This window comes from Melospiza georgiana, chromosome 1 (genome assembly GCF_028018845.1).
Source record: "Melospiza georgiana isolate bMelGeo1 chromosome 1, bMelGeo1.pri, whole genome shotgun sequence".
NCBI lineage: Eukaryota > Metazoa > Chordata > Aves > Passeriformes > Passerellidae > Melospiza > Melospiza georgiana.
Genome location: NC_080430.1, coordinates 44,790,672 through 44,813,142, shown reverse-complemented (window position 1 = coordinate 44,813,142; position 22,471 = coordinate 44,790,672). Strand labels below are relative to the sequence as shown.

At 40.4% G+C, this 22,471-nt stretch overlaps 1 protein-coding gene across 1 annotated transcript; it reads left to right on the top strand.

The window, feature by feature from the left end:
• Positions 1-10,713: 10,713 nt before the first annotated feature.
• Positions 10,714-14,329, top strand: CCR4 (C-C motif chemokine receptor 4). Its single transcript, XM_058028661.1, has 2 exons — positions 10,714-11,240; positions 12,527-14,329. The coding sequence occupies exon 2, from the start codon at positions 12,543-12,545 to the stop codon at positions 13,617-13,619; it is 1,077 nt and encodes a 358-aa protein (XP_057884644.1). The 5' UTR covers positions 10,714-11,240; positions 12,527-12,542; the 3' UTR covers positions 13,620-14,329.
• Positions 14,330-22,471: the final 8,142 nt, after the last annotated feature.

Genomic DNA, 22,471 nt, shown 5'->3' with positions numbered 1-22,471 from the left:
ATCATCTGCTGCAAAAGTAAAGGAGAATTTGTTGGCACTGTAGACTAGAGTTAGGGGAGTGGAAAAAGGAACTGTTGCCAGTAATGAAGTTGACATCACCTTACAAGGAAAAATCAAGGACCAGTCTTACAAAACAAGTCCATGACAGTGGAACCCTATTTCTGTACACTGATGGAACTGGTAATATGTCAAATCAAAGAAACACTCTCACTTTTGAACAAAAACAAAAGAGTTGATTCAGACTGTCAGGGGGAGGAGTAGGGCCTTTCTTTGTGAACCTTAGTACCACCTTGTTTCCTAGAAAATGTGCAGGAGAGTGTGTCCATTGAGCAATTTTTCCCATAATTACACAAGTATTCAATTTTTTGCTACTGAACATTCATCAGTAAAAAAGCCAACTGAACCCAACGTTTTCCTAAAGCTATTTGTATTTGGTGGAAATATATTCTCTATGCTCAACTTTGTAATTTTCAGTTATAAGTAGTCTTCCAGACTCCAGACTAGTTGTCTAAGATTAAGTGTAGCATGAGTGTCAAATGAAATTAAATTATTTTTTCAAAATTCAGTCTGCCTAATCAAGTGATATAAGGCAACTTTGTTTGTCACTCCCTCCAAGAAGGTGGTATTTTAAGAAATGGCATTTTTACAATGTTTTTTAAGGAAATGCCAAGATGTGCAGAAAGAAAGAGGAAGGCTCTGAGACTAAACAAGAAGTTATCAGCCTGAAGTCAGCCTGAAGACAGTGGATTGCCAAACTGAGCAACGCAATCATGCTTGGTTTATTTAACTTCCCTTTGATTTTTCAGACAATTGTGAGTTACTGAGTGGGAAAAGGAAAAGGCACCTTTAAATATGATCCATGTGCTGTCTGCAGAATGGAAGGTGGAAACCCAGAGCTTTATGCCAGCTCTCCAGGAAAAGAGAGGTTTTTGCTGCTTTGGCCCAGTGGTTCCCCAGCAATGCTATCAGCAGCACAATGTGTCCTTCTCCTTCCAGATGCATCTCCCTCTGGCAGGACAGACTTGCTACTGTGAGTCAGAACTGCCTTGACAGCCCTGGGTCCTCTGCAAGCTGCCAAAAACCTTCACTTCCAAACTCACTTCACTTCTGAAATCCTGCACTCCTGTCTTCTCTGTCACACTGTGCAATGGAATGCTTCCAAGGATTGCCAGCATAACATTGTCAAGTTTTATGCCATGCATTTACAAGTTATTATGGTTGCCCTTTATTTTTCATGGTTTTGTTGCTCAATAGGTGAGCATTTGTATGACATTAAAAACTTTAGGGGGTTTGTAGGCATTTGGCTCCACCACAGACTGCTAGTTTTTGCAGGTTCCTCCTCATAGGAGCAGCAGTAAATCTTTGAAAACCCAAGTGAAAACCAAAACCACAGTTTTCATTTTGTTTGTATTAACAGGAAGAGTATTCTTGTAATTGTTCTTTAAAAACTTCAGCACCCATGGTACATACCTGTGCTCTGAGAGCAGCAAGTAGCAAACTTTACCAGGTCTGGGTTCAGCTGCAAGCTGAGACAGGCATTGCTGCCCTTGCTGTGCTGCACCATTCAAGCCTGGCAGAAAGTCCATTCATGTCTCTTTAACAACTGGACTTTCAGTTAATTGTAGCCTTTTTTTGAAGGCACAACTTCTCTTTCAAAACCTCTGCAGCAGGAAGCTGCTGTTTTCTAACTGCCTGGTTGGTTTCTGACCTGCAAAGCTTTTCTATGTACAGCAGTAATGATACATTTATCCTTAGACTGGATCAACACATCCCTGAGGAGCAGCAACATCCAGTTCCTCCCCATTACCCATGAGAAAGTAAATCACTCTCTCAGTATGGGATAAAACCTTTTCATCCGCTATAAATTAAGGACAGACTCTTGCTTACTTAGCAAGTCACAATTTACACATGGAAATGCACACACGCTTGTATCTATCCACTGAATAGAATTTAGATGTGCAAAAAGAAGGTGAGGAAATCTCTGGGTTTGGGGGGTGGGTGTTGGGCTTTGGGGTTTTGAGGTTGATGAGCCATCTTTGCATCCTAATTTTTCATTATTATCAAGTTTTTTTCCTTTTTGAGAATCACGCTGACACTTACTATAAATCTTTTCCCAGCTGGGTTAAGTTTGAGGAACTAGTAAAACCTGAATCCAAATGTCCTTGGCAGGTTCATGACTATATTTCATGTTCTACTTAAAAACAGAATAAACAAGACCCATATTTAGCTGAACTGCTTGCAGTGAGATACATGGACATCAGTATTTTTTTAGGTGCCACTGTGAATGCACCTCATTCAAATATTACAACGCAGTTCCAAAACAATAGGATTTACATTTCTTCTTCCTTTTTTTTTTCTTTTTTTTGATTCTTGAGGATTTTTTTAACAAAAAAACTTATGCAAAAAGCTTAGAAGTGCAGCTGGTCAAAGCATCAGTTTGGCCTAGGAAATTGCTCAGCAGTGAAAGCTGACATTTCCAACACTGGCACCAGAAGGACCAGTCACAATCCACATACTTCCTTTGGGTTCAGAATTTGGTGGAAGTGGATTTGAAGTCCTGGCCCAGGGTAGTCTGAAATTTTAATGATGTTCTTCAAAGAGAAACTATTAATGAATTAATGGGTTATGGGTTAAGTTCTGTCATTTCTGATTTGTCTCTATAACCTTTGTGAGGTCCCCTACTGTGATCTTGTGAGTGATATAAGGCCCTAGTCTTAGCAGGACAATGAGGGAACAAGTCTGATCTATGCAAGTCCCAAGTCCTGCTATCACTAAAAAAAAAAGATAATTTTTCAAAGAAAATCTGAAGTTGCACTATCTCTACCCACTGTTGCTTTTTCAGGTCCCATCTGGTAATGTCTTTCCTCTGTAGTTATAGCCCAAGCATGATGCATATTTGCCAAAGGCCATTAACACACCACTTCTAAAATAGCCACTGAATGAAATATTTTCTGTATTAAGAACATACCTAGTCCTGCTCAAAGTTTTGGTTTGCACTTCAGTTTCTTAAATCTTTAGGACACTTGAAACTCTAATGAAATTCTGTGTCATCCAGAGTTATTATTTTGAAATTGAAGTTCAGTAATGAAAGCAAAAATTGAGAACTATTTCTAACTATTAAAAATGTTTTTCTGACACTTAACCACATACATTTAGTTTCTGTTGAAGTTAGCAATAATTCTGCTGTCACTTGTAAGCAGAACTTCCTAATTTATTTTGTAGCCACTGTTAGAGCTTGGTTTTCACCATATACACACCCAAACCTCTAGATCTGTGTTTTACAGGGCCAGGGTTAACACATTGTTTTCAAAATGGAAAAAAAAAAAATCCACCAATTTTTCCTGTCTGATTTTGCTTGTTATAATAATATGCATCACAAAAATGTTTATATATTGCATTTTTCATTCCTCTCCCTAAAGAAATACTGTGAAACAACTCCCATTGGACATGATGAAAATGGTTTGCTTTTGAAGAACATTTTGCATTTACCACATTTCTAACCATGATATTTCAATCAGCAGGAAGGAGCACGTGAACTTCGCATCACTGAAGGCAGAGGCTGGTGAATGGAATAGAGAATGCCAGCAAGAACTCTGGCACTGCTGTTTCACTATACAGGGAATATAATCCATTTTCAAACTGCTGCTGTCACTGGAACAGTCTGTTTCCCACCCCACTCAGATTTTAATTCTCTGATAAATTGCATGCATTTGTCACTGCCCCATATCCAGCTGCAGCACTGCTGTCCCACAACACGTAGGTCCAATATGCCAGGATAATGCAGCAACTGAGAAGCTGCATTTCTCCCATGAGGAGTTCACGTTTAGCTGATCAACTTGCTACATTAAAATTAAAGCCAGCGCCACCGAGAGGCATAGAAATGCCAGCAGAGATTGCAGTGGCCCAAACTTGCAGGGCACATCGGAGGACACGGACAAAACCGAAGAAGCAGAGCGGTGGTGGCTCCTGTGACAAGACAGTTCCCCCTGGTGTCAGACACGGGCTGCTGTCCCCCTGAGGAATCTCCTGTGCCACGGAGCAGGACGGTTCCGTGCAGGTAATAGCTGCTTGAAACCCTGAGCTGCTGCTTCAATGATTTCTCCAGTCTCCAACCAAGAAGAAGCAAACCAGAAGGAAATGGTAAATCTGAAACGCACCTGGAGCAGGTTCTCGAACCACCTTTGTCCACAGCCCTTTGCTCCCCACTTCACCCCAGGCAATTGCTGAGCAACATAGATCAAGTTCATAGATCCCAGTTTGGCCACAGCTGGAGCACAAGGCAATGGGAGCTTTTCCCACAGGAAAAAGGGAATCAGCAGTGCTAATGGCCTGTAAGCATCCAGGCTTGGGGAGCTGGCTAAGTGTGCCCAGGAATTGCTTCTTCAGCACTTCCTAGGGATGAATGAAATGAAGGATGAAGGAAATGAAATTTCCTTTTGGGAAGGGAAACGAAGTCTTGCGATTTCAATGGTGATCAATTGGGCAAGCTTTGGTGCACTTGATGGCATGCCATGGCTTTTGATGGCTTTTGTATCACCTACGATTATATTTTTTTTTTCAGTATCCATGCTGCGTCCCTCATATCTTCCCCTCTGAGTTGTGTCTTCCTCCTTGATTTTTTCCCTTGCTTTTGCAACATCTGTGAAGTTAGTTTTGGCCTCTTTTGGTTCTTTGCACTGCACCTGATGTAATCCCTGTCTATTTTCTTGTAGTCACTAAATTTCCCAAATTTCTTTTTTTTTTCCTTCAATTTTATTTCCCTTGGTGGTATCTCCATTCCAGAGTGTTCCTAAATCTTTCTTTACCGTTTTGGCCTTCAATGGGGATCAATTTGGGCAAGTTTTGGTGCATGTCCCTGCACTTGATGGTATGCCATGCTTTTTCATAGCTTTCCCTTCACCGAAGATTTTGCTTTTTTTTTCCTTTTCTTTTTCAGTACCCATGCAATGTCCCTCATATCTTCCCCTCCAAGTTGTGTCTTCCTCCTTGATTTTTCCCCCTGTTTTTGCAACATCTCTGAGGTTTGTTTTGGCCTGGTTTGGTCATTTGCACTGCAGCTCATTTCCTCAGAGACCATTTCTTGAAGGCAGTACATCTCCTGATTTTCTGCTTTTTGGTGGGTTTTTTTCAATTGCATTTCATTTGATCTTATCTCCTTTCCAGAGTGTTTGTAAGCCTTTCTTTTCTGTGTCACAAGATACCGTTTCCTTTCCTGAAAAAATCAACCCAGGTCTCCTGGTACAGATGAAGGACCTTCACTTCACATCTTCTTTGCCTGGAAGGATTGTGTCTGAGGAGGCTCAAAGCCGAGTTTGCCTGTTTTGGAAATGGCAGTGTTAGAGTTTACTAAAATTGACCAGGTCATAACCCCTAAGTTGCTTCAGTGCACCTCTGTAGTGAGTCTCTGCTTTATTGTAGTCCCCCTCCCTCTTGGACTCCTGTGTTAGAAAATAGGTATCCTCATACTGTGATATGCTTTTTCTATTTCCTTTTTTGATTGTTTGGTTTTATTCTTGTGTTTTTTGTTTTGCTTTGTGTTTTGGTTTGTTTTTTGCTTTTGGGTTTTGTGGTTTTTTTGTGGTTTGCTTTGTTTTGATTTTGATTTTTTTCCCCAAGAGAGCCCTCATTTGAATAATTAAGGCTCATCCTACTTGGTCTCTTGTTTAGTTCCTTTTTCTTGGTCCCATTGCTGAGCCTTGCTCTCCAGATCCTCCTGGTAGTTCAGGTTTCAGGAAGCTACGGTGAAGGAATGGACAAAATTCAAGTTACAATAAAAGCAACACAGAATGCCCAGGCCAGGGTTTACAGTTCAAGTCAGATTCAGAAGGTGCAGCTGTAGACAGTGGCATATGTCTTTTTGCACAAGGCTAACAGCACCTGGAGCCAAATATTTCCAGAGTCACCACACCCTTTCACTATCCCTGTAATCACCCTAGCTCACACAGCCCTGACTGAGTTCATTCCATCATTCCTTGTGCCCATCTTTAGTGTCAGTGCTATCTTTGCATTTCCCCCAGAAGGTGGCATTATTAAACTCCGTTAGACCTGAAAGTCATTCATGGCTAAAGCAGGGCACCCCAGTCAAGCAAGTGGAGTCACTGATGAGCAAGTACAGAGTGTAAAAAATATGTTTATGAAAAGTAAGAAAAAATTAGTCATTACATTGTGCTGATGGAAGAAACATTTTCTCCAAGGTTTTATTTATATGCTTGCAAGCAAATGAAAGTCTGTGGATATAAAATTAACTACAGGCAGTTTCACCAACAATTCACAAAGCACATCAGAATATCCTGTGAATCACAAAGATGACAGAGATGCTCCAGTGAAAACCTTTTGTTGTGCCTGTCACATTTTTATTTTGGTGTCCTGAGTGGTTTCCCCTGCTACTAAAACTGAACTGAATATTATATAAGTTGGCTATACAGATTGTCTTGAACAGGCCTTGCAATGAAACAGCTTTTCCATGGGATAACACAGTGCCTGGGCCTTGGCAAACATGGAAAGATTAGCAATCATTAAGATAAGTATTAGTTCTTACTTTCTCTTGATCCTCTGCAAATACCTTAATTCTTTTAACTAGCCTCCTTTATATTACATCTGCCATGGAAGGAACAAGGCAGGAGAGACTTTGAAGATGCAGATGTTCAGGATAAGGCCAGTCATTTAATAAGCTTTTAAAGGCTACCAGCAACTGAAGTGTTTGTGACTTGGGGGGCACCAACACAAAGCACACAGAACACAAAGCCTTTACACCACATTGCCATCCTTCCTCTGTATCTAAACTCATCACAAAAGTGGCCTGAGCACACTTCTGCTTTCACCACTGCCTTTCTTCTTTTTTTCTTTTTTTTTTTCCCAGAAAGGCCAGCCTTTAAGAGGATCTCATAGTGATGATTAGGTGATGGCTGAGACATTTAGAAAAAAAAATTCAATCTTGGGTGTCAGCTACTCCTCAGAGTGGAAACAGCACCGACTTCTTACCTACCTGTAGAAACTGCTTGGTGACATTTAAGAGATCACTGAACATGTCAAAAAAGCTCCCTGCTGTGCCATTTCACATTTAAGAAGAATAAACTCATCACCCCTAAAAGTGTCACTTGATGTTTTTTGCATCAGTGATTTTTATTTTAAGCAAAATTCAGCATACAAAATGACTATTTCTGTCATGTTTGAGGTAGGAAGTTTCAGTTCTTTTTTTTTAAATCAGGAGTTCTGTCTGTAGCAGCTTTGCAAGCACAGCATGTAGAAAGAAAGCAAATGAGGCTGAGGAAAAGGATGACTGACACCATTCACAGAATCACCAGTGGAAAGAAACAGTAGAATGCACAGGACTGGTCCACTGAAAGAAAAAAAATTAGGGGAATTGCAGCTTAGCACTGAACAAGGAAAAGATGTCTTCGGCTTAAATAATTTCCTTGTCAGCACAAACAGCTATCTTAGCCAAAGGGAATGCATGCATTCAAGAAGATCGAAATAAATTGTGAGTGAATCACCTGAGAAACAACAATAGTGGATGTCTCTAAAACTAGGAAATTATTCTCTTCCTTTTTTAAGGAACCTTCTCTGTCAGATTGCTCTTTTTTGCTACAGGAAATTTGGAATACATTAAGAAATTACAAGGAAAGGAACTGTACAATGAACTGGTAGTGCAAACACTTTGCTAACAAGGAAGAATGGGAGCTACAGATGTGCAAAAAGTGATTTAAATTCACCTGAACTGCAAAAGAAGAACCCCACAAGGCCAGACAACGCACAAAGGAGCTGGCTACTTGAGGGAGAGAAAGGTTTGATGAGAAAGGTAAATTTTTGCCCATCTGTGACTTTGGCAGCCTGAATCCTGCACCAATCCACATAATCAGTCATAATACTACTTCTTGGAATAGTTGTCCCTTTTTATTTACTGTCATCTGCTTCTCTTATGGGCCAGCCTCTTCCAAATGAGGACTTGTCTGAATAATCTGTCCCTGGCCAGCACTGAGATCAGACAGAATGGATGGTGCACTGGCATATCAGTGGTATGCATTTAGTGGGTTAGGCAAATGTCTATCTCCATTTCTTCCTTGGGCAAAACTCCTATGCCTCCTGTGAAATTAATGATAAGACTTCCCATAAAAGATGGGAGGGGCTGAAATAATCTTCTGGTGGAAAGCAAAGTTTTTTTATGGTATGGGTTGTTCCACATTTTGCTTTTATTAAGTTCCTTCCTGTTGCAGCTAATGTGCCCCCACACAGACACCATCCCATACAAAAGGTTAATCTCCTTCCAGTCAGGCCAATCAGGTTTGGTCCACCCTGTGATTTATCTGACTGCTGTCACATATCCTGATGCCATTTAGTAAAGAGGTGAAATGACTTCTTCTCTTCTTCTCTTCCCCTGCAAAACCTTGAGTTTTACAGCAGCATCACTGAGAATGCTTTCCCCTTCCCCTGTAATCTTGCCATCTCCTGCCAGTCTCCTTTTCTTAGTCTCTGCCAGGTTCTCCAAGAAGCATCTGAAAAAGACAGGCCGCCATGTGTTACAAGGGAACCTCAGAGCTCCCCCACTGGACACTGCAGTTATGCTCAGCCCCTTCCACTCTTTTCTCTCCAATCAATTGCAGGACCAGCACTCACAACACCTTTCCTCTATTTTCTGCATTGTCTCATTTGCTCAGAGATTTCTTTTGGGTTTTTTTTCCTGTTTTCTCTCCAGTTTTCCATGCAGGCTCTCCCAGGGACTCTGTTCATTGGTAAGCCGTCAGAAGGTAATCCAGAATTCATTCACATCCTCTTGATTTTCATGAACTGGCAGATAAATGTTTTAATCTTAATTTTCTGGAGTTCACACATCATAGGTTTTCAGCATCTGTAACTGCAACTGTTTTTCTCTTTTTTGTGGCTGAGCATTCCTCTTTCTGCAGAAACATTCTTGCTCAATTTCCTTAAAAAGACAGCTCTTCCCATCTGGCAATTTAGTATGAAGTGAGTTGATATTATGGCAGGTGCATTTGCTACTCAAAAGCCTTCCAAAGAAGGACTGGGCAAAAGGCACTGTGCCAGGTAGATGCTTTCTTCAAGCTAGTGCCATATGGATCATTCTAAACTGGAATTCACATGGCTGCAGACTTTTTCCCTGCTGACAGAATACCTGAAAGATCAGAAGCATGTCTGAAGTGCAGCCTGTGTGCTAAGGATAGGTCTCGTAAGACTGGTGATGGATGATGATCAACACCTCTCACAAAATGTTGTTGCTGATGGGAAATCATTCCTTAACCAAGCAGGGTTCCTACAGAGTCAAAGAGATTTAATATCTGGATTCAGTTCTATTCACCTCTTCATCTGGAAATCAAGAAAAATCATCACTGATGAAATTCAAAGAAGATATCTAGTTTGATAGAGCTGAAAATAATGAGTGGGACAAGATAAACATGCAGATGCTTGGTGGCTTATTGAGGAGAAAAAATTTACAGCCAGAACTGAGAAACATCAATGCCTAAGAGAGCATTGTAAAGAGCAAGAGATGTTTTCTTTCCTGAAAAGCATGCACTCAAAGAAAGATTTTCTGTCATAGTTATTGCGGCTGAAGAGCTGAGCTTGTGGCTCTAGTGCAACAACATGTCAAAGAAGAGATTAAGGACGCCCTTAGAGAGACAAAAGAACAGCAAGAGGAACAGTTCTGGTTTCTGTGAGCAGACCTGATGAAATGGGTACAACAGTGTTGTCAGCTTATCTGATGTCCACATCCTTTAAGGACTTCTACTAAACTGAAGAGAAAATGTAAGTGATCTGCAGAGCAATAACCAGTACAGGAGGAATATCTCCCAGAGACCAATTTTAAAATCTACAGATCCAGCTTGTGAAAGATGACTGACAAGGTCCTTCCCACACAGTTTGATTCTGGCAAAACCTGAGACCAGTAAATCCTGCATCTCATGCTTCAGGCTTTTCGCATTACATTCACATCAAGCTCTTCAGCCAAACATCAGTTATTGGGCAGTGTAACAGTGTCAGAGGCATATGAGATAACAGCAAATGGCATAAATGAACAAAAGCTGCACCTGTGTCTGGAATAACACCAGAGATCAAACAAGAAAACATAATCTCTTGTGGACAGAGATGTCTGATTCTTACTACTCTCACTACCACCTTCTGTAGATTTCTTGTTTCTGCTTCTCATTGCATATTTTCAGTTTCCCCTGTTGAGAAATGGGTTGTACTTTTTCTTGGCTGGCCTTTTCTGGGAAACAGAGGAGACCAGCACCTGCCAGCTGCCAGCACAGCTGTTCTGTTGGCAGGACTCACAACCATCCCTCTTGGCTACCATATGTCCTCTATGCTCTCTTCTCCCTTCTCAGGATCCTTCAAAAGACAAATAAGGCCCATCTCACTCTCAAGAGAAATTCATAGAAGCTGCTGAGCTTCCTACTGTGACATAAAGCCTTGGTAAACCTCAGCACTATGCACACTCTGCCCTTAAACCACACACACGTGCGCACATCTTACTTCTTATTAAGTATTCTGACCACTGTTACATTTTGTCCTGGGCAATAGTAGAAGGTAGATTTGCTGTACATAAAATCTGCAACAGAAGACATCAAGAAAAAAGGTAGTGTGAATTAACATGTCTTCATTTCTATTTTTAGTATGATAAGTAGGAGTTAGTGATAAGCAATAGTGATTAGAAGGAACCTTCCCTACACTATCTATACAGCTTTTCTCTTCTACAATTACATAATGCAACTTGCAAAATTAGTTATCTGTCAGAGGACTAGAAACACACTTCCCACACACCCACCAAGTGCCTGCCTCCTCTCTGCTCTCTACAGAGGATTCTTTGATTTTTTTTTTCTGAGATTAAGAAAAGAACAAGGTTTCAGTTGAATGAGAGTTGAGTGACATCTGTGCTCAGTGACATCACTTTTAATGATTGTTGGATGAAATGAAAATGCTTTAACTCAGTAATCAGTCTCCCAGTGGAAACTGTGGGCTTTTTTAAACGTTATGTGTTTAATTCTATTTCTGACTTAAAGGGACTGTCTCTGATGAGCACAGGAGAGAAGTACTTGTGATACAAGTCTAAGGAAGTCGAAGCTTCCGCTAAGAGACAGAGCTACCTAGTGATATCTGCTTTTTACATCTGGAGAACACTGCTGTGTGGGCAGCACCTCACTGGCAGAGCTACCTGAAGAAAAGCAAGAGACTCTGCACCCTGAGAGCAAAGAAGATTCTTCATCTCATCTGAGAGGAAAGGAGGAGAAAAGGTAAAATTCATGAAACGCAATTGCTCAAACATTTTTGTATCATGTACACTCATGATATGTGTGAATGTAATACTTTTTCATTTACCATTTATAGCTGTTAAGGTAATTTTTTTAAGCAGTTTTAAGAATTCTTGCATCATCAGACGTGGTTGTAGTCTGTGAGCATATATTTTTAAGTATTCAAATGTATTATGCTGAACCTAGACTAAATTCAGGTATGTCTGGGTGCAGTTGCTGTAAAGCTGTCTTTTCTACACCACTGGTGTCAAACAGTTCTGTCCTTGTGACTTGTAAATCAGATTAAATTCCTCTCTGTGTAGAATGGAATGGAACTGTAGGCTGGAAAGGTGTCATGCTTGGGAACACACACGGTAGGTCTCAGATTAATGATTATCAACGTTTGCTGGTACATAGCAGCAACACACAGGACTAAGAGAAGTAAATCTAAGAAACACTTCTCTTCTGCTTTACATTCATAAAATGAAGACAAAGGGGAAGAAAACAGCACAGGCTTAGAGTTCTGATATGATAGGCTAGAAAAATGCCACTTGTGATGTGAATAACTGACACAAGTAAGAACAGAACTCAGACTTAAATTTCTGGTATGTTAAACTAAAAAAAATGATGCTGTGATATGAATAACACACAAACTCGTAAGTCAGCAAGATATTTTCCCTGTGTCCAACTTACATCACTTACAACTCTGTATCTGCCTATTAGAAAAGAACATAAATATGAAGATGACAAATTCCTGTAATTCATTTAGCCACTGAAAATAAGCCCTTATTGAAAGCTCACGACAGCTTTCAGTAAAGGTAATTGCATAAGAAAAGTCTGATGAATGTTTATCACTGTCTTCTTATGGTGGGTGACATATACCTGATGGGAAAGGTGGGTGAGTAAAATTCTGAACTGCTATGAACACTGAGTTTGCTTTTTACTTTGCTCTACATGGAACTTAACTCTCTCTAATTTGACACTGATGTGGCCCACATCTTTCACTCCTATTTGCTTTCCTGTCACCCATTTGAACATCCCTTTGTGCTCAACATGCAAGTTGCACAGCACTGCAAGGACGAAGCACATGCATGCTAAGGACAATACCTTGCTCAAATGTGCACATGCATCCATCCTATAATGCTTACATAATGTCTGAGAACCTGCAGTGAGTCGTGTCCTGAGCTGTCACTTCTGATTCAGGTTTGTGGAGTAACTATGTGGTCTTGACGCACTGAAAGCCACTGACATTTTTATATTCTGACATTTTTATATTCTTCCCTTCTCAGAACTGGGGGAAAAAACATGAGTTCTTCAAGTACAGAGTCCCTTGAAGTCGAACCCTCAACCTTTTATGACTATTATGATAGTTATTACGATGCTCCAAAACTGTGCAGTAAAGAAGGCGTCAGGAGGTTTGCAGCCTCCTTCCTTCCTGTTCTGTATTCCCTGGTATTCCTGGTCGGGCTCGCTGGAAACATTCTGGTCATCGTGGTCCTCTTCAAATACAAGAGGCTGAGGAGCATGACTGATGTGTACCTGCTAAACCTCGCCATCTCAGATTTGCTCTTCGTTTTATCCTTGCCATTCTGGTCTTATTTCACAGTAGACCAATGGGTTTTTGGGACTCCCTGGTGTAAAATCATTTCGTGGATCTACCTGGTTGGGTTTTACAGTGGGATATTTTTTATCATGCTTATGAGCATAGACAGATACCTGGCAATTGTTCGTGCAGTGCTTTCCTTGAAAGCAAGGACCACCTTCCATGGTTTTATTACTAGCCTTGTTGTGTGGCTAGTAGCTTTTTCAGCCTCAGTCCCCGAGCTTGTATTTAGAGAGTCTTTTAATGAACATAATTTTACTACCTGCAAGCCGAGATTTACAGGCAATTTCACAACATGGAAGCTTTTTTCCACTTTGGAAGTCAACATTTTAGGGCTCCTAATCCCTTTTATAATTATGACATTTTGCTACTCCATGATCATTAAAACATTAGTTCACTGTAGAAATGACAAAAAGAATAAGGCTGTGAAGATGATTTTTGTTGTCATGATTGTGTTTTTCTTTTTTTGGACCCCCTACAACATTGTTATTTTCTTACAACTGCTGGAATTTATGGGAGTCATTAAAGACTGTCAAGTGAGCAGGAATCTGGACTATGCTTTCCAGGTAACAGAAATCCTCGGCCTTTTTCACTGCTGCCTCAACCCAGTCATCTACTTCTTCATGGGGGAGAAATTCAAGAAGTACCTGAAGATGCTCTTTAAGAACTGGCAGCTACCAGGGTATTTCTGCAAGTGGTGTGGAGTTCACATCACTTACCACACTGAACCTACCAGTTCATTCCACACACAGTCTACAGGAGACCAAGACGCTCTGTAAAACATTTCAGACCAGCCACTGAACTCAGCAGCAAGCAAACTGACAACAAACAGCAGGAACTTTGAAAAGCAGGAATTTTGAAAAGCTAAGCAAATGTAGACACATTTAACAATAAGCTAGTGCCGGATGATTACTTACTTCAGCTTTATTTGTGCCTCTAGATTTTCTCAGTATTATGACAGAAGGTGTCCCAAATATGGAACATGGAGGATGGACATGCAAGGTTTCTCTGCTGTGATTACAAATCACTGCTCAGCTCTGTGCAAAGCAGTGCACTGTGTGCCTTCTTTGTCACCAGCTTCAGTAGATTGGCCTGCATGGAGGGGCAGAGGTGAGAGAGCACCTTGTCATCAGCACATGCACTTGGAATACATATTAATGTACTCAAGAAGAATGATTGTAACCACACTTTTTTATTCTGCAGTTGATCTGTGTAGGACTTGTTCACCTGTGACTCTTAGGCAGCTATTAGCAGTACCTGCTACTTTTAAATGTTTCATTTCAGGGGGGGTGATATATCTCCTGTCATTAAGAAAAAGCACAAAATATATTCTCTACATGCACAAAGACTCAAAGCAAAGCCATTACTTTTCATTGTAGGTCCATTTTCTTTCAGGTTGACATATATGCCTATATGTAGGTGTATATATAGGCATTTTGAATTACTTTATCACTGTCATTCAGGATATCACGTCTGTATTTTAATGAAAATGGGAAATATTTTGAATATTTTTGAATAAAAGTGTTTAAAAGAACTTATTTTCCAGCATGCATCAATAAATTTGAAGCATCTTGGTCAAAAGTATATATTTTAAAATTAATGCCCTTTCTTCCAAAAGTACTTAACCCCAAAACTTGATTTTCATTCACTGAAGATGTATCTGGCAAAACAAAAGAAAGTAAAAACAGAGATTGTGTACAAAGGGTATGTCATAACTTAGAAACCACACATAGAATCCTTGCATTTGATAACAGCACAATGCAAGCAGTGTGATACCCCAGTAGCCGCTCACAGGATATTAATTCATCAGCAATCTGTAACAGGAAGGAAACTCACACAGCAGTGTTTAGATTTTGGCACAAAAATGATTTTAAAATAGGCCAAAAATCAATATGTGGTGGCAGACAAATTAAGAGTTGAAAAATATGTATTAGAAGATATTTCTGGTGTGTCTTTTTGCTGGACAACAACAATTCATATTTCTTACTATAAAAGATGAATTTTATCGTAAGAGATTAATTATTTTCTTACACTGTCAGTAACAAAGGGCCTGCTCAGCATTCAGCCAAGGCTGCAAAGAGCAAACAAGGCATTAAAATGTATCAGGAAAGGGCTGAAGAAGAAATGTAAAAACATTGTAGTGCCATTGTGCTCATGACTCTAAATGAGAGATGTAAGTGAAAGCTCATCTCCATGTGACCTCTCTCATGATACAAGACTGAAAATAAAATGCAGTGCACTTAAATCTCACACACACATGTATCCATCATAACTTTGGGAATGCACTACCATTTGCAGTTTGCTGAGAATGACAAGCAAGGATCTGCATTACTGCAGATAACAATAGCTGTGGAAGACATTACTTGTAGTAAGAGAGAGCCTTTATATTGAAGAAAAAGACTATAAATTCTTAATACTCAAAACCTTAGAATCCAAAATGTAATCACTTAGGAAAACTGATAGAAAGAGTGGGTTATGCCACCCACCCTTTTTGAAAAGGAAGACAAATTTAAAGTGTGAGATGCTTCAAATTGTCACAGATGACACTGAAGCCATCATAACATCCCAAGGTAACATGGCACATCATCCTCACAGCAGAGGCACTGGGAACTGCTGAGCTGTGCACTTGTCTGGGGCACAGACTGCCCTGGAAGCCAGACAGCTTCCACTGCAGCTTCTTTTTCCTTTGTCCTGCTCTGTGATCCCTCTGGTCAACAACAATGGCCCTTGCTTTCCAGACTAAGGGAAAAGCTGCCTGTGCTGGGCTGGCAAAAATGAGGGTCAGCAAGGAACAAGCAAGCTGAAGGCTCTTGACAGCTGTGATGTGAGAGACATCCAGGGCAAAGAGTGGTATCAGAGAATGGCTTGCAAGTTGGTCCAGGTCTGGGCAAACTCTGTGGTGAAGGAGAATGCTGTGGAATTAATGGGGTGCACCCAGCAGCCATGCAGCAATGCCACAAACAGAGCCAGTGCAGGGCCCTTCTCCCACACAAAACTCAAATGTGCCTCAGTCACTGCTCAGCTTTGTACCCCATGGCCTGTGCACGTTTCCCTTGCTGCAGAGGGGGCCTGGTGCAACCAGAACTCCTCCCAGATGAATATTGTCTTGCTTTTCTGTGCCAAATAGCCTCTTCCAGCTCTCCCAGTAATACTCACAGGTGCTCAATGGGTGTGCTGGACCAGCAACTGAGCTGAGCTGAAAGTTGAGCTCTGAGCAGCTTTGCTTCATTGGGTGCAAAGAGGAGCTCATGTTAAATTGATGGGTTCAGGAAACCAGGTCCTGAGGCTGGAGCTCATTGAACATGGGTGGCTTCCTCCTCTGTCACCTGAACAAACCCCCCTCCCAACATGCACCAAGCTGCAGTGGACAATGCCACTCCTCTTTTGAGAGAGGGTTTTGAAATCTGCTGATGAGAAAGGACAAGATAATAGTATTAATACAGACAAAAATAAAGTAGGGATTTTCAAAATGTCATTTGACAAAGGGGTTATTTCAGCTGAACAAGAGTTTCCAGCAATGAAGAATATTCGTACAAACCCACTGAACCATGAAAGACGATGGATAGATATTTGAGTGAACCAAAGCTGACTCATTCTTAAAGCCACAATTTTACATCAAGGTTCCTCAGAAGGCCACCCTGCATCCTCTCTTCAGTTATGCTAAGCAGCCACAGAAAGGTAGACAAAGGGGGAAATCAGCTAATTAGATTAAATACAAATAATGATGAAAAGATAACAAGTTGATTGGTTTTCATAGCGTGCTTAGGCCACCACAGTCACTCCCTAACCAAAAAGCTGAATTACACCTTTACTCTGGAGGACAGCTTTACCCCTTCTAATTGTGCAAAAGCAGCATCATGGCCAGTAGCCTGCTCCCTTGTCAATCTGCTCCTCTCAGTCTGAAAGCCGGTGAGGAATTGCAGTTCTCCTTCCTAGACTGCAGCTGTTTGTCACTGTCCCAGCAGTGACTGCTTGTCACTGTCACAGCATTGTCCCAGCAGTGACTGCCTGTCACTGTCCCAGCTCTGCACACCTGCTCTGAAGGGGAGCACAATTCCACAGGCATCAGAGTCTTCCTCTGTCACCAGGATGCTTCTAAACTGCCAGCAGGGATCTACATCACACATTTTCCTGCAAGAGCTCTTAATTCTTTGCAGTTTTATCCAACATCTCTCTCTTAACACAACCAGAGACCAGTTTCATCACATCCTGTCTCTTATGCCAACATCTCCATCTGACTTGATTTACAGTTAGAAATCAAGGGCCATTTAATAATATAAATCAAAATAATCATTAAAATAGTGCTTAAGTCAATGCCTACTGAAAGTTCAACTTTGGTACTCCAGTCACGAAAGGAGGAGACTGGAAATGATACAATAGTGGTGAGATTTGTAGCATTTGTATAACTGATAAGACCATTCAAAGGAGAAGGAGTGGTGGTTGTATCTGCAATCACCTTACTGTGCCACAGCAAGTGCCAATGGCAATCATGGACAAATCAGTCCTAAAGCAATGAGCCTTACCACTGAGTAAACACCAAGTTAGAAGGTCCCAGGGTGATTTTCTTTTTCACAGTCATCCAGCAGCAACACCCATCACAAAACTAACAAAATCCCATTTTAGGGGACAATCACTGAAATGAAGTGATTTCTTCTCACAGAAATGAAGCTCAAAAACAAAACTCTTATCTGTTCTGGATAAAAATCAGAACAAAATCAAGTTTTCCATGTAATGCAGACCAAAAACATGACTGATAAATGGATCACACTCCTCTAATTTTTGTACTTTTTGAATTTATTTTTTATTTTTCAAGTCAAGTTTGAAGGGTTGAAGTTTCTCAGGGTTTTAATTTCTTGTTTCAAAACAAGTTACAGAAGACATCCAGTATAAGTAGCTCTGTAACTGCATAATGCAAGCTCTTTGTGAATTCAAGTGTTGCAAAATAAAACTACTAAGGCACTAAGAATTTTTTAAATTCCAAGATTTTTGCTTGTTTGCATTTAACAACAATGGCAAGTAATCAAGAATCTGATCTGCAAGAATCAGATATTTTTCCATAGATACAAAACACTCATAAAAAGTATTCTTGGTGATGTTAGTAACATGTAAGACAGAGAATTAATGAAGATTGACATTACTAAATGAACTCTTCTTCTCAAAAGAGATTGTGGCATACAATCAGCATTTTCCAAGAAGGTCCAAGCAGCCAAGTTCAGGAAGAGACTTTTGTATCTGGGAGAGTGGTTGGAACAATGGGTGGACATCCCTGCATGAAAAGCATATTTGTTTCTTTTGCACAGGAACTTTGCACCCCTTAAAGAACCTCCAAGGGAGTACTGTGGTTTGGGCAGGGCAATGGAAGAGAGGGGCCCTCCCTAGCATTTCACCTGTCACCATTACTCACAAACAGAGAGAGCAGTACTGGCTCATAGTCACACAAAAGCATCTTCATCAAAGTGAGGAAAGACCACAACACATCTCTGTACTTGCTTATAACTGGTAAACTGAAATTGGACCCCAAGCAAGATCATGACTACAGGCTCAGTGACTTGCCTTTTCTGCCATCAGAGTATGTGGGAAAGCTGCAAAAAGTGTATAAAAGGAATATAAGGATGGATTTTGCTGTTGTTTACGCCCCTTTTCCTCATTCACAAGCACTGGGAACAGAAAGCAAATATGTCTCATTGATTGCAGGGAGCAATGTCATGTTCTGCAGGCCCTGCAGACAAACAGCACTGAGAAGCTGCAGAGGACAGCTCTGCCCTTGCTCTCAAGATTCTTGTTTATGCTTTCTAGAACAGTGAGACCCATAGTATGAGGTGTCACAAAAACCTCCCCAGTCCTACAGAGAAGGAGCTGAAGGGTCTACAAAAAGAAAGATTCTGGCTGTTTTCTCCTCAGTTCTGCTTTACCAGCCCATCCTTGCATAATGTAGGTCACTACTCGCTTCCTTTCCTCAGCAATATTAGGGAACATCCAAAATCTCCCACGGGAACGTTGGCCCTGACTGCTGCTGCTCTGGCTTGTTGCATGAACCTCACATGCCATCACCTCATCTCCACAGTCACATGGAATCCATTCACATGTCAATCCATTCACTTCCTCACTGGCTTAAGCTCACGTTCTCTGCTGGCAGAAGTCACACAGTGGGATGGATGCTTGTCTTGTCACAACACCACAGAGTGTTTTCCTTTTGACAAGGCAGTTTCATGAAGATGTCCCTGCTCATTGCAGGCAAGTTTGACTGGATGACCTTTAAAGGTCCCTTCCAACCCAAACACTTCTATGATTTGAAGAAAATATGGAAAGGGCAAATGTTTGATGGCAGGTGCGTTGACTAATGATAAACACCTTTTAACCTAAAATTCCCTCCACATTTTTATAATCTTCACATTAAAACCATTTTATAGTAAGTCAAGCCTATTTGTCAACATTACTGCAACAAAGTATTTTATAAATTCTGCTCTGAATTCTCATTAAAGTTTTATTCTGATGGGGGAAATAATTTCAGAAGTCCTCATGTAACCAAAAATTGTAGAAAAAAATCAAGGATTTGTCTTATTTAAGACACTTAAACAGCTTAAATAGAATAAGTGCACTACACTGCTCAATAAGTATCTTATTACACATATCCATATGAATGTACCAGAACTTAGGAAAAAAGCCAGCATTAGAAGCATAACTTCAGTGAAGTGATGAGTGCTGAAGACTACTGAATAAAAATAGGAATTTTTTTCTGTGTTTTTTTAAATCTACTGCCTATAGTGTAAAAGACTACAGTATTTTATAGACTCCATCAACATGAGACTGAATTTAAACAACCAATCATCATATTAGCATTTATGAAAGGTCAATTCTTAAGTGATAACTATTCACAATTTGTGTCAGAGACTGAGAAAGCAAGGTTAGTACTAGATACACAAGGTTCTGCTGAATTTTAATTTGCATGTTGGTTTTTTTTTAATTCCAGGAACGGGTTTGCACAGAGGCAGAGCAACTATTAATAGTGTCAGAAAAAAGGGGGAAGAAAAACAGCCTACCTTTTCTCTAAGGTAATTCACAATGAAGACCTCAGTCACAATATGATACAACTGAATGAGACCTGAATTTTCAGGAGAGCACATGCCAAATTCTTTAATTGTCATACCAGCATAATTCAGTGGGTACACAGAGGCTTCTAGGTCCCTAGAGAAATGTTAAAAAACCCTCTATAATTGTCAACTAATTGTACAGAGATAGCTTTGGAAGGGCTGATACTGCCCAATATTGGAACAAATAGGCAGCTAGTATCAATGCCAATTTTAGACTTTAAAAATTCTGCCATGTTTTCTAGACCCGAGGCCACAAGATTGTTTTGTTACTGTTTTGCAAAAGTTACTGCTTTTGCAAAAGCAAAATGAAACACAGTAAAAAACAGAAATTAAAAAAAAATAAATAAATCAGTGAGAACCTTCACAACAAAAGCTCCAGCTGCCTGGTCAGGGAATGGCACGAGAGCAGCAGCTGAGGACCCGGTAGGTGAGACCTCGTACAGACTCAGCAGACAGATGTGACATTTGAATGAAAGTGTTTCTCCTTTGTGACTGCAAGAGAGTCCCACACAGACAGATTGTGGTGGATGGGGGCAGAATGCAATTGGCACCAGCTGTATTTGTGCAGATAATGGTCATGTTCAGAAAAACCCCATGTTTTATTAACACTGCCCTACTAAATGCCCTCCACTGTCTGCACTGGCTTCCTTATCATGGTGGTGCAGATGCCAACCAGGCAGAAGTAACCCAGCCATATCAGTACCTCTCAATCTGAGTTAATATACCCAAACCAGACTGTAGGACCCTAGTCCTATACTTCTCCCTGAAAACAGACAAACAAAATCTGTTGAGGATCGACCTTTAGCTTTGCAAAGGATGTTGGTCAATCTGAGTCTTGCATTTGCAACATAGAAATCAAAACTCTGTCCTCCTTTGTAGAACAAGGCATGCTGCAGATGAAAAGTACTACAATTAGATAGTATTACAGAAACAAAAACCTGTGCATTACTTGCCAGATTCCTTGCTTTGTCTCAAGACATCAAGAACCATGCACTCTCATTTACTCACAGCCCAGAAAGTTTAATCTCCTTCCACAGAAGATGAAAACAACTTCATAATGGATTATTCTAAACACAAGTCTTTGGTTTTGAGCAATTTCTTCCAAACATTTCTCAGCCAATGGGTGATTGTCCTGAATCATGAAGTTTGAAGACTAAACCCCTACTCTTTTTAACTTGCTTGCCCAATTTAACTGAGGTTTTGACATTTGTAATCAGCAGGGGGTTTCACCAATTTGCATGAACACACTAAAACAGGTAACAGGAAAAAACAGAACTTCACAAGAAAGGATAGGAACATTCTTTCAAAACCAAACCAGCATCAAAATTTTACATCAAAAGGTCTACAGCCTGACAACAAATGAACAACCTCCCAAACCAGAATACACTATGGAGCACCAATCAAGACTGTTGAACAGAACTTAAACTTTTAAATTATTTCAATTGCTGTACTTCAGTTAGCCTTGCAGAGCATGAACTTCAGAGTTTTGAGATGTTGTTTTTGCAAACTGAGTCATGGCAAGTGAGCAGCTGAATCAGCAAAGTCTGAGTCTGTTGTACTGAAAAGAACTTAAAAACACTGAAATTCTAGCTCAACTTTGTACAAAAAAAAGACTTCACCTTAAATTTCCCAGTCCTGAAACTCAAAAGAAGATGATCTGATATGCTCTGCTTCAAAACATGATACTGGGCTAGATGGACCTTAGGCAAACTCAGTGCCATTATTCTTATATGAAAAAACAAAGTACTACTAAATGAGATAAAGAGATCAAATGCAACAAAAAATGTGAGCTGATCTTTGTGTATTTTTAATGCCCTCAGCCTCTGACACAAAAGGGTTCTTGTGAGCTGTGCCAAATCCTTAACAAACTCAGAGAGAGGAGAAACCTTGGGAATCTCTGAAAGTTCTTTCACTCACCTTGCAGGAGAAGCACAACAGGATGGTTATGTGTCCAGAGAAGATGCTTGCTCACCAGCAACCACAGTGAAAGCAAACCAGAGACCATCCAAATTACTGTTTTGTGAACTGAAAATAGATGATGCCTATCAATGACTGACAGAACCAGCACAGTTTCTACCTTGCTCAGATAAAATGAAAGACAAGATGGTAATGAGCAGGTGGGGATAAAGTACCAGCAGACCTGGTACTGATGGACATTCCCCATTCTTGCAGTTAGGCAGATTTTATTAAGATTTGGATTAATTTTCCCCACTTTGCACATCCAACCAGGGGAGCTGAACCTTTACTACAGTTCACCTCCCTTCTTTCATGTAAAAATTCTCCACTTGTAGCTAAGAAATCTGAAAACTACAGAGCTCAGCATCATTCACCTTTAGTGAGATGCAAGGTCACAGTCTGTAGCTGGAGGTACCAGAAGGGGAAATTATTTTTCTTCCCGTCTCCAATGCCAAGCTGCTTAGTTTAAAAAGAAAAACAAATCCCCAATAAACAAAAAACCAAGGAAAGCAAAACCAACACAAAATCAAAACCAAAAAAGAACCCACCCTTTACCCAACATATTATTATGCCTTCCCCAGTCC

Bases quoted from the DNA above. Each gene is read 5' to 3' on its own strand.
- CCR4 (XM_058028661.1), top strand. From the start codon at position 12,543: ATGAGTTCTTCAAGTACAGAGTCCCTTGAAGTCGAACCCTCAACCTTT.